The 13,041-nt window shown below is 43.6% G+C and overlaps 1 protein-coding gene across 12 annotated transcripts in view; it reads right to left on the reverse strand.

Moving 5' to 3' along the window:
* Positions 1-458: 458 nt before the first annotated feature.
* DGKI (diacylglycerol kinase iota) overlaps positions 459-13,041 on the reverse strand; it is a 507,839-nt gene continuing 495,256 nt past the window's right edge. For 11 of the 12 annotated variants that reach the window (XM_051849035.3, XM_051849034.3, XM_051849033.3 and 8 more), the window contains 3 exons: positions 11,691-11,727; positions 9,585-9,684; positions 459-5,885 (listed from right to left, as the gene is read on the reverse strand). In XM_051849035.3, the coding sequence (XP_051704995.3) occupies positions 5,769-5,885; positions 9,585-9,684; positions 11,691-11,727 (254 nt within the window). In that variant the 3' untranslated portion in view covers positions 459-5,768. Of the gene's footprint in view, positions 5,886-9,584; positions 9,685-11,690; positions 11,728-13,041 lie in introns of those variants that run through there. The other variant, XR_007920530.3, reaches the window with a different exon arrangement.

Genomic DNA, 13,041 nt, shown 5'->3' on the forward strand with positions numbered 1-13,041 from the left:
GCCACTCTTGGTCTTCTTTAGAGGACCTTATCAACATTCACTACAAATTCTGATTATGATTCCTAGTTTTGTACTTGAAAGATGGGGTAAATGAGTCTCAGTTCTTATTTTAGTAGTAAGTTGAAGCCTCAGATTAAATGTTTTCATTTCAAATGCATTTTTAAGAACACTTTCAAGACTCGGAGAAAGTGGGAATGGAAAATATTACTATTTCTTTCCTAGCTAATATTTGCTTGCATAGAACTAAAACACTGCTGCCTAATGAGTGACTGGTACAATAAACTTTGCTTGAACTTCCGGCTCAGGCTGGGTGACCCCAGGTTCTCCCACGCAGCACTCGCCTGGCACACTGGAGTTGCCCTTTTTCATAGACTGCTACATGCAGTCAAGCTATTTGGCTGCTGCATTCATTATTCTGTCCTTGGTGTGGTGCCTTCATCAGAGTTAAGGGATAAATATTTTTCAAGTAAATGATTATCTGCATGCTTGTGGACTGAATACATATGTAAATAGAGTTTGGAATCTATTCATCATAAGGATACCATCCGATATTCAGAGTTCTACCTTAAAATCTATGCTTAAATGATCTAAGAACTGTTTTCTCTGCTTCCTTTTTGGGACCAGTTCACTGAATCTCGGTGTCCTGGGAGAGCATTTTGCCCAAGGACACTATACCTTACTTTGTTCTTAGTTTTAGGTTTCTCAATAAACTGGGTTCTCAGCCTAAACCTCACAGATGGCCCTCAAGAGGCTCATCTCTATGTAATCCAGTCCCCCAGGTACTATCCAGGGACACTTTGCTTCTCACATCATCACATATGAAAGTTGCAGCCAGGCTGTGAACACCTGAGAAGTGATTAAGATAGAATTATATACTATAGATTTTATTTCTCAGAAGCAGACTTGTCCAAATTCTGTATGATAATCAAGGTCAATGGACATCTATTTGTCTTTTAGACAAATGGATATTTGTTCTGGGGACAATTTCATGCTAACCCATTTTGAACATACTACCTGAGGAAGATTCTGGCAGCTTTATGACAAAATGATTAATGACAGTAACAGAAAATCCAGGAGCAGGACTGTTCCTATAGCAAGAACATTGCAGAGACATGAGATGAAAAACAACCTGGACAGCAAAAGAAAAAAGGGTACACTATAGAGGTGGGCTGTGGACCAGGGGCTTAATCTGCTTGAGGTACCTGCATACCACATCAGAGTGCCTGGGATCCAGTCCCATCTCTGCTTCTGATAGAGCTTCTTGCTAATGCACCTGGGAGGCAACAGATGATGGCCTCAGTGCTTGGGTCTCTGCCACTCATGTGAGAGACTCGGATGGAGTTTCAGGCTCCTGGCTTCAGCTTGGCCCAGCCCTGGCTGTTGTGGGCATTTGGGTAATGAGTCAGCAGATGGAAGTTCTCCCTCTCTCTCTCCCCTTCTCTCTGTCACAGTCCCATTCAAATAAATACATCACTCACAAAATTGAAAAAAAAAAAAAAAACAGAACTGTAGGATCAGATCAGGATGAGATGCCTGGCATAGGACCATAGCACTTAGTAGCTCCTGAAGAAAAAATTCAGAGATTGAAAATTGTGAGCGTCAAAGGCAGTCCTATTAAAATGTGGGCAGAAGCTACTTTACATTAAAGAAATGTTAGAGATTAATCAGAAAGCTAATTTAACACATGTTCGCTTATGTTTTTCCCTAAAATGACATCATCCATCGAAGTACAGCAATTAGTAGTTTTATCTGATGGCTATGAAGAGTCATATTAACAATGATCATTTTTACTTTTTAAACAGCGTAACTTAAAAAAAATCTTGCTGTTCCCTGTGATTTCATTAGCTATTCCTGCTGGAGGGAAAACCAGCTACTTGGACCCTAGATCATATCCAAGTGACTACTGCTTCCTGGCAGTAGTTTGCCCTGATTAAACATCATCACGCAACCCATTGAGAGTTAGTCCTGTAAACTCAGTCTTGCAAAGTAGTGTAAGCATCAAAAAGAAACAAATTGTCCTTTTCTCTACTTGATGACCAAAAATAGTATGGACAAATCTCAGAGCTAAAGCAGGTTTCATGTTTTGTCGAAGGCAACATAAACAATTATAAGCACTCTTGGTCACGGATTTCATGACATAGGGAATAGACAACGCGATGTGGAACTGCAGAGATGTGATAGTAATGCTAAGCTCAGTGGTGCTGGGGAAGAAAATAAATGAGAATTCTTTGTCATCCATCTTTGCCTGTTTGTGTTACCCAAACCAACTGCTAAATGATTAGCATGATTTTTTAATGTTTTCTCTTTTTTAAAGCTATGCAATTTATGTATAGCATATGTGTACATATACGTATACAAATAAATATCTCTATATACATATATGTATGAATGCATGCATATGTGTATGTAGACACCCATATACACATATGTACATTCTTTTATGTGGATGGAACAGCATAAACATCACAACATCTCTCGAGTGGGATAGGACATGCACAGAGGGCTGCCTTGCCTTCGCACCTGATACTCATCTGTTGGTATCAAAACTTTTTATAAAAAGTTATGTTCTACTTGGTAACTAAAAAAATCAAAATATCATTACCAAAATTGACATGCAATAAAATGAAGCTGCACCCTCCTATTTTCTACAACTATTACAAAGATTGTAGGAAATGAATTTCAGAAATCCTTTGACACAGGGATTGTGACTAGGTTTTAATGAAAATGAGCAATTTGTTAAGAAGTCCTCATGGCATGGACAGATCTGTCCTCAAATGGGATGGAGCACAGCTTAGCTCTCTTCTATTTCACTAAGTGTACAACACTGGAATATAAGGTTGCAAAAAATGAGTACCTTTGTGGTTATAGAATGCTATCCTCCAATAACTCTTCATTTTTTTAATCCCTCTATCAGCCTAATCGAAAACCAGAAACCCAGGGCTGACGATGCCACAATACAAAGGGCCAGAGAAACACCCGCTCAGCCAGCCGCTTCTTGCAGTACTGCCTCAGCAGGCTTTGGAGATGTGCTGTTTCTGTAGGTACACAGTTTTACGTCTGTTAAAGTTATGTGGGCTTTCAGACTAAGACCAGACCATTTGCTTCTAGACTTGCTGAAGGCCCATTAAAAGTGATACAGTATATTTAAACTGAGATGGGAACTCGAACCATATGGCCTTGGCTCTTTCCAAAGCCCAGAACTGTCACATGCAGCGACCAATTAAATAAAAAGTATACGGGAGGTAGATTTAATGTTGAAGTCATTAAATACATGGTTGCTCTGCTTACACATATACATATAAAATTTTTAAATTCAACTCCTAGAGTTTGCTTTTTCAAAGAAACAGATCATACTTGCTCCCATCAATAAGGATTAGACTGCCTTTTTGCGTGGTTTGGAATACTTTTTAAATGCACCAGGATCCTTAGTGTAGATAGTACTTCATCTATTTTCATAGCAGGGGTTGATTTGTATCTTCTGCTGCAGCTGCTCGAACTGGACCACAGCCATCTGTACCCTAAATTTTCTCTAGGCTGTTTGGAAGCCTTCAGAGAGAAATGTGAGATGGTCTTTAATACAAGCAGAGTCCTGCAGCCCAGCAGTGACGGCTTGGTAACTGAGTGCTTCGTCAAACGTCTGGCTCGATCCAGGGAATGGAAGGCACCGTTCAAAGCCAGATTCTAGTGTGTTTTAAGGATTATATTTCTGTCATCACATTTCCTTGACAGTCCCACCAACTGAAAAACTCAGCAGAAGCCCAGTGATTAAATTCTCCTGGAACATGCTTTCCTCCAGCCTCTGGAAACAATCTGCTGTGAACCCTCCTCCCCTCACTGCAAAGTCCAAGCACGAGTTTCATTTCTGAGGCTGATAAATGGAAAGAGATTACTCACCACCAACCCACTCCTCCACAGCTGGAAGTAATGCCAACAGCTGGACTTTGAAATGACTATGGAGACTGTGGTAATAAACTCCCTGCCCACTGCAAGGCGGCTCCTCCCTAATGAAGCATATATCTTAATGTAGTATATCATACCCATACTTTCAAAGGAATGATATGTGCCCAGAACATGAGTCAGATAAGCAACACGTCCCCACTGGACCTCTAAATTAAAGACAGAGAAGCAATCATTTATGGTCACATGCAGGAACACTAGGGAAGCTGTACCAAGAGCAAAATGAAAGGGAGCTCAGGAGACTTCAGAGCTAGCTGGAAGCAAGACACTTGAACCCCCACTTGTATTGTTGACCTACGCTCAAGTCAAGTATATATTTGGGCAGAATGTTAGCAGACTCTTCTCCTAAGAGTTTGGTCATCACAGAGCCCCATGGCAGGACTGCACATTGCAATGCCATCACCAGACATTTCTGGTTAGACTTCCATAGAGGTTTGCACTAAGTGTCTGATAAGGAAAGAGAAAGTAGAGAAAGAATCTATTACACTAGACCGTACATGGAAATGGGGCTATTGGTATGACCTCAGAGCCTGAGAAGTTATGGAGAAAGTGTCCATCAGTAAGATCCAGGCTTCCTGGAGAGCTGGCAGTGGAACTCATTAACCAAGGCTTTGTCCTTGAATCAAGGTTTACTTGGAGTAATGAAAACCAAACATCTAGAAGGAAAACCTAACTGGGGGGCCCTCAGTGTCCAAGAGTCTCCAGTAATTAGCCTCCGTGCAGTGTTCCAGCGACTGTTTCTTGCTTATGTGTGTTATCTGGACATATGCTGCTACTTTCCACCTCTGTTGTTGTTGTTTTTTTTTTCCAAGTCAGTGAGGCTGCTTTCTATTACCACTTACTGTTTAGAAGAAAATGTAAGAGTGCTCCATTTCCTGTAGCCACAGTTTCCACACACGGCTGTCTGCTCTGAACTTTAAAACAGCACTTACAATTGAGTGGATCTACAAACTAGCTAAGGGTCTTTGCTGAATCCTTGCTCTGCTCAATTGCAGCAAAAGGCAAAGATGGCTACACATAGGCAGTACGGAGCTGTACAAACAGCCCAAGCTGAACGAGTCCTGCACTGCTCTCGGCAACAGCCCAGCACCCTGGCCGACCCCTGGGCACCTCTGAGGTGCCTCTGAGCACAGGCAACTCTCATGCCACCTCACCACACCCCAGCGACAGAGCGCACACGTTGTCCTCGTCCACGTGGCACTTCCCAGCTCCAACAGAATGAAACAGGAGGGTGGGGGGAGAGGACATGCAGAGAGTCACGAAGTAGTCTCGGAATGTTCAGTCCTGGAAATGGAAACAGCTTTGCAGTTACATTTCTGCAGGGCACCCATAGGGTCTTAAAAGGCCTTCAGACAATCTTGTGATCTTCAAAGACTGACTTTAAAGAGAAAAGGTAATACCGCATTTGTTTAAGTTGGTGGGGGTCGTTACAGTAGAATCATGTGGTACAGAGGAAAGAATGCATGGGGGGAGGAGGGAGCAGTGCCATTTATACGAACATCCTTTGAATCTTTAAAATAAATTATACAGGTGAACACAGAAGTTCATGCTACTTGCTGGAAGCAATAGGATCACATTTTGTGGAACTGGTCTTCCACACACCCCCAGGTATCCCGCCTCCTTCTCCACGGGCTATCATGTTCTGTTGCAGATCTGGAGAGCCCTTAAATCTGGTGGCATGGTCTCAGATAGATTCTTGCAGGAGAGAGACTGGTGTCCGGATTCCATCAGCTTCTTCCAGGAGAGCTGCCCGATCGCCAGAGGGCGCAGGTGATCTGCTCACTCAGGTCTTCTTTGCCTATCTGCCAGGGTCAAACAGCAGTTTCCAGGTCCTCATGGCCAATGACCTTATAGTTCTGACGGCTTTCTAGATAGGCAGCTAACTCCGGGTCCCCAGCCTGCTGTGCTCTGTCTTGAGGTGTCTTACCCTACAGGTGGCAGGGAAAGGGGAAGAGACAAGCACTCGGAGTGAGATTCTTTTTAATCATAGAAACAGTCACCCAAAGATTACTTGCTAACAAGAATCCTCCATGTCTGGTGTTTTAGGGTGTACAAGGAAGTTTGACATGTAGTATACAAACATCGCATTAAACATGTGAGACTGGTAAGTTAGAGTTCAATACTTCTACAGGTACGGTCTATCTAAGGAGATAGAAGTTCACAGAGGTTGAGTGTACAGGAGGAAATGCTGTAGCACTGTGAGTCTGGGTATCCAGATCTTTTTGGGAGGAGAAGGAGAAATCAAAAAGAGGAAGCAGGCATCCAGATTTCTAGTTTGGGAGTTTTTGTATTAACTAAACTCTGGGAATCTACAGGAAGCTGGAAGGAATGGAGACTAGTGAACATTCAGAAAGGTTTTCTCGGCTGCTTTCAAAGTCTTCAGTTAAGTCGTCTTCAATTTATGGCTACTTCATCTCTCAAAAACCTGAGTTACCACTGACCATTTAAGTGATAAATGAGAATTAAAGAAACCTTGGGAACCTAGGAAGGCATGAAGAAGAAAACAGAAGCCATCAATCATTCCACTAAACTAAGATAACTACTGTTCACCTTCCATTGAGTAACTTACTTTGCTTTCTTCTATACCTGTCTATATAATTGTTTTTATAAAGATAAAACTACACTTTGTTTACATGCTGGTCTGTAAACATTTTCCACCTAATAGATCATAAATGTCTATGTCGTGAAATATGCTGCATCGACATTTTCAATGATATCATGCTTTTTGCAACTTAGATGCACACACATCACAGACACACACGTGTGTCTATACATACACTTGATATTTCAAGGACAAGGCCAGTGACTAGAAGTTAGCAATGAAGGCAGGAAGAGGGTCTATTCTTCTGTGTGCCTTCAGATTTTACCCCACATGCCCTGAAACTTCTGGTTTTTGTTCAATGATATAGTTTGGTCTATTTAAAAACTTATTTTAAGTTCTAAGAAAGGGTAGAGACACGATCATTGAACCAAATAGATCTATATGCAAACACATGTGAGTTTTATAAAAATTATCAAAGACTTCTTAGTCTCCATCTAGGCTGTCCCAGTGGAAACTGTCAACCTCAATTAAACCTGCCCTCAGCAGCCTTGTGAGGTGTGTAGGGTAGAGGATAAAAGGCAAGCAAGAGTGGCTCTGGGCTCTTTCTACAATTGTACTTATTTAGCTGGGCTTTGGAATTTACCCATTAGCTTGAAGTTCCTAAAATAATTCTTCTTCTACTTGTTCACAGTCTTAGGAGACTATGCGGTTATTACATCAGTAATTATGAGCTTCCAAATATTCAGAGAGACAAACAGTGGGGTGAGGGGCCTGTGAGCAGGCTTTGAAGGAGCTATTTCCTAAAACTAGATGTTCCCCCTCTAAAAAGCTTGAGGAGAAAATTTAGTCAGAATCATATTTACCTTTAGCCTAATATTATGCTACACAACAGTAAAATTAAAGGGTCCCCCAGAAGGAATGAAGCATATCCATTTTATTAGTTTATATGGTAAAATGTCCAGAATGTAATATTGGGTAAAAATTTATGATACAATATCATGTATAATATGAGGCTACTTCAGAAACTTAGTGGACAAATGGAATTGAAATAAGAGTTCAGAAGTGGGACTTCAGCCTGCTAATTAATGTGCTCAAGTTGCAATCTAAATAGCTGGGCTTGACTCCCAGCTCCGGCTCTTGACTCCAGACCTCTGCTAATGCAGAACATAGGTGGCAGCAACGATATCTAAAATAACAGGGTTCCTGTCAACCCTCACGGGAGATGTACATTGTGTCCTCAGCTCCAGCCTCCAGAGCCCTGGCACAGCCCCAGCCATCGTGGGCACTTGGGGAGTGTATCAACAAGCAGAAGTTCCCTGCCTTTCTGTCTCTCAAAGAAACAGACTTAAATGAAAAAGGCAAGGCAGAGCTCAACCATGTTTAACCGGCTTTGGGAGAGACTGAGGCAGAGTGGGACCTCAGTCAGGGTGGTGTGTCAAGCCAGCAGAGAATTCCAAGGAATGCAACTGCCTAGGAAGAGGAAGCAGGGTCCGCTGAGGTGACACAGCCCTCTCTCAGGGTGCACTATAGTTGGAGGAACTGCCCAGAGGAAAAACTGCATCGACAGATCTGCATCACCTAAGGAAGCCTGATGGAGCCTCATCACTACATAGGCTTCTAGTCATGCATCCGTTTCACAGCTACATTCATTGCCTCAAAACCTAGCCTACCGTGTACCTGCTGAATGAAGGCCTCGTTTTATAATAAATTTCTTTTCTGCAACTCTCCAGGTGTAAGTGGTTGATCTTTTCTTGGAGTCTGCCAACGTGTCTTTAAAACTCTCAGAGCTGACTGCCATCCTCCGTGTGGGGAGTCTTCTGTGTCTCTCTCTTTCTCTAATTAGTTGTTCCTTGGTCAACTCTACAAAGCTGCAACTCCTCCTTTTCTCTATCTCTCAGGCCTTCTCTTGGGTGCTTTCTGCAAACTGAAACAATCTGGGGGCACAGCGCAGTCTCAGCTCTTCTAAGCAGATCTATACCAGTGGCTCCCCGCTGCCGGTGGACACTCCGCGGTCAAGGTTGAGGTCTATGTCACACTCAATTTCCACCTTCACTGCACTTATGAAGGCCGTCACACACTGTGAATCCAGGCCTAGACAATTTAGCTGCCACGAACTCAGCTACCTGTCAAGCCATGATGCCACAGGTATCACTAGGAGGTAACAGAACAGATGATACAAACCACGGCTGAAAACCAACTTGGCTATCGCACGTCGTCCCACTGGGCAAGTGAGGTACTCTGTCACCAAGTGAGAACAACCAGCCCGCTGAAACAATGCTGAGCTGGATGTCAAAGGAGCTGAATTTGGGTTTGGGCTCAGCTCTGGGTTCCTGCACTTACCAATGACAGTAATTCCCACCCTTTCTATATTCTAGAGTTAGCTTTTAGGGAATAATTAAAGAAGACAAATGGGGAGATGCTTTTAAAAGCAAAAAATTGCATAGGTACACTGGATTTAAGATTGCAATCGTCTCCAAACCAGGGCCTCCCTTCCTGAGAGTCAATAGGTAATCATCAAGGCACTCAAACGAGGGTGCGTCCAAAAGCTCATAGAAAATGGAATTAAAAGATAAGTTTACTTTCATGCAAAATGTGCCTGAAATGCCTGCATAGTTGTTTTGATAATATACATTTTCCATGCACTTTTGGAAGACCCATCAAACCTGGGGTCATGGTAATCACAGATTTTAAGCTAGAATGGAATAAGTACCAAAGGAGGTATCTCAAAAGAACTTCTTGGTAGTCAGGCCAGTATCTTTGAACGTGGTCCTCACCTCTCTCCCAGGGCTCTGGACTGCAAATCCCCATGACTTTCGGGTGGTGTTCAGCAGAATAACCCGAAATCCCATGGCCAGCATGTTCAGAGGTTTATAAAGCCCCATAGGCAAGCACACCCTCCCTTTGTGTTTATACATTTAAAATGCAGTTTCTCTGAATGAAGCACTCTATTTTTTCCTCTTTTTTCCAAAGCCCCGGGCACTTCCATAAGCACAGAAAGGGTGCCTGTGCTGCAAGCACAAGCGGAGGCAGCACTGCCTGCCATCTCGCCCAGCGGGAGGATGCTTGCTCTCGCTCTCTGAGTTACCTTGGAGTCCGTCTTTCTCAGAGATGCTCCTGCGTCCACCAGAAGCTGGCACACAGCCCGGTTCCGCTGGCAGGCAGCCTTGTGCAGCGCGGTCTCACCCCTAAATCAGAGACAAATGGGAAACCTCCCATAAAGGTACTGGGAAGAAGGCGCAGGGAACGGGGTAAGGGGACATGTGTTGCTCCCATCGCTGATAACTGGGTGATCCTCAGCCCTTTTCCGTGTCTGAGATCATGGCTGCAAGATGCATTCTGGGGAGGCAGGTGACGGGGTGCCTAAAAATTCTATGAGCTAGCCACCAACTGACCACAATATGTGACTCCAGTCTCTTTGTCAGATAGGATCAGTTAACTAGGTTTAGTGGGTTTTTAAAAGTACTCATGTTTGGCCGGCACCGCGGCTCACTAGGCTAATCCTCTGCCTTGCGGCGCCGGCACACTGGGTTCTAGTCCCGGTCAGGGCGCCGGATTCTGTCCCGGTTGCCCCTCTTCCAGGCCGGCTCTCTGCTGTGGCCAGGGAGTGCAGTGGAGGATGGCCCAAGTGCTTGGGCCCTGCACCCCATGGGAGACCAGGAGAAGCACCTGGCTCCTGCCATCGGATCAGCAGCGTGCTGGCCGCGGCAGCCATTGGAGGGTGAACCAACGGCAAAGGAAGACCTTTCTCTCTGTCTCTCTCTCTCTCACTGTCCACTCTGCCTGTCAAAGATAAATAAATAAATAAATAAATAAGTACTCATGTTTGATATAGGCTATACTCAATGGCATTATGAAATAGACCTATTGTGCAGATGTGTCTGAACACGAAAACAAATATTTGCTTACATCTAGGCAGGATGTGAAAGGCAGTAGACAGAGTACCCAGGGAGCAGCATGGAGACCCCCTGCCCGCAACTCTGCTCATCCAACATATCACACCATGCTTGGTAGATACCATTTGGCCTGGGAACCAAACTTCAAGGAATCAGGCCAACACCCACTCTCTGCTCAATCTACTTTGGATTCAGTGTGAGTGGAAGGTGGAAGGAGGGGCAGCCACGGAGGATATCGGATAGGCACAGTGAGACTCTGGGAGAGTTCAGGAGCCAAAGCTCTCCCAGGCGGCAGCAGGCCTGAGGCCAGCCACGCAGAGTGTAAAGGGGGAACGAGCAGGTGGCTATTTCCCCATCTCCGCAAGGCAGTCGAGGAGGAAAGATGCTCACATTCTGAGAACCAATGTGAAGACACTCAGCACCAGAGTGTTTTATGAAAAATCAGCCACTGCCCTTACAGAAGGGTAAGTGTGGTACCACTGACCACCTCACAACAGTAGGTACCGCAGTGTAGACCAGCTCTGCAGGGCGATGGATAGTTTGTTCTGTGTCCAGTGACTCACAGCCGTACCCTTTCCCTCTCGTCTTCCGTTCTATTCACTTCTATTCCCCAGCTCCCCTTCTACTGAGCTACCGTCCACCTCCTTCCTCCTCACCCTCACTCATTTTTATTTCTTCTCAGAGTACTTTAAAGTTCCTTAATGATTTCCATATTGCTTTCAGAATTAGTTGTTCATCCCTTCTTTGTTTCTGTTAGGGGAGCAGTAGTTACAGTATTTTGCTGCCGCAGGAGTGAGAAAGTTGAAAACAGTTATTACTTTAGCAACCTTGCCCGACTTGATGACTTCCTCAACCAGCCTTCCTTGTCTGAACCACAGAACACAGGAGGCGATGGGAATCACTGTGTTCCCATTTCTCCAGTGGCACATAACTCGTCCCATTTACAGGGTCAGCGAGAAGCTGTGTCATTTCACTGAGGGCATTAGGACTTCCCTTTCTCACAAACACCAGTTGAGAAACAACAAATGTAGTGGGTATATTACAAGGTAAATGCGTGTATTTAAAAGTCTCATCAGTGCAAGATGCATGCGTGCAGAAGGAAGCTTTCAATGATGAACAGCACTGACTCTTCATTCAGTCATGAAGATTAGCACTGCACAGTTACAAATACAGTTGGAAGTGAAGTTTTTAATCAACGGAATTAAAGTTCCATAGGGTACGCCCTGCAAACGACATGATTTTCCTACATATGTGTGGAAACATATCATCTAGACTATACAATGAAAGGCAGCACTTACGTTTCACTGTCAGCCATATCCAATAACTCAGAAGGTCCTAAACAAGAAGAAACAATGTGCCATTAAAAATAAGCTCAAAACTGACCAACAGCAGAAAATATAGTCACAGAATGAAACTGTATTTAAATACTGAATAAAAGGAGTCATTGGTAACAGGGATAACAATACTAAAACAAAACAAAAGGATGCTTGTACTTCCCCACCACCAACCTCCCATTCCCCATGAGACCACTGTACTGAATATGAGATGCGAAACAGTCATACAGTGATGCAGCTCCTGCCATCAAGAAGCCCTCCATCAAGCTGAACACTCAAACTGACTGGAATATAATAACTGAAAAAATAATTGAGCAGCTTCCTAGGGAGAAGGGGGACAGTCAGATGGGGACTGCTTTGCATTTTCCAGTTGCAGGTTGGGGTCTCGTGTGTACCACATTAAAGCCACAAGAACTCATATATATCACAGAATCCAATCTCTTTACTTAGAAATAGAGTAAAATTATATTTTTTTGCAAAATGTCCCTTTCAAGTCCAGGAAGAAATGTAACACATGCAGGCAGAGTGACTTTAGATGTATCATTAGAAATTGAAATATTTTGTGCTGGCCCTGCCACAGTGTTTTATTTGTTCACAAACCCACCTATTCAGTCTGAGAACACTGCTAGGAATGTGCACCTCTCCCCTCTCTGACCATTGCTTCTTTCCGTGCAATTCTTTATACAGCTCCATGAAGCCCCCTGTGACCCAACTCCTAGTATTACATTAACTATCCTGCCCGTATGATCTCTACTTTATATATTGGTCCTGTTGATTGAGTAGTATAATTGATGACCTAAATTGAAACATCCAAGGCAAATGGGGATAAGTTATTACACTGCTCATCATGATACTTGTCAATCCATTTTAAAATTGCTTGTTGATTTCTCCCTCTCCACAACCATACTCCGGTCTAGCTGAGGTTCTGATCTATATTTCTTCACCATTGTGTCCTTCCTTTGTGCCTAGCATACAGCTAATGCTTAAGTATTTGGTGAAATGATAAATAAGAGTACTTGGAAGTGCCAAACATGGTTCTAGGGATTGATAGTTTTAGACTCCAGAAATAGGATCCCAGTGTTTTGCTCTCTGTATTGGTGAATATCATTATTATTGAAAACTAACTTATTGTGCACAACAGGAAGGGAAAAAAGAGGTTATAACTTCTTAACTATGAGAGTCATTAGCCAAGGAGAAGACAAGGAAATGCTATGGGACCTTCACCATCCCCGTGGACATCCATGAGCTCAAGCATCTTCCCCTCCACTCTTTCACATCATTATTTCCTGGACCAGGTCAATCTCTCCTACAATGT

This window comes from Oryctolagus cuniculus, chromosome 3 (assembly GCF_051225735.1).
Source record: "Oryctolagus cuniculus isolate XC-2025 breed Fujian yellow rabbit chromosome 3, ASM5122573v1, whole genome shotgun sequence".
NCBI classification, from domain to species: domain Eukaryota; kingdom Metazoa; phylum Chordata; class Mammalia; order Lagomorpha; family Leporidae; genus Oryctolagus; species Oryctolagus cuniculus.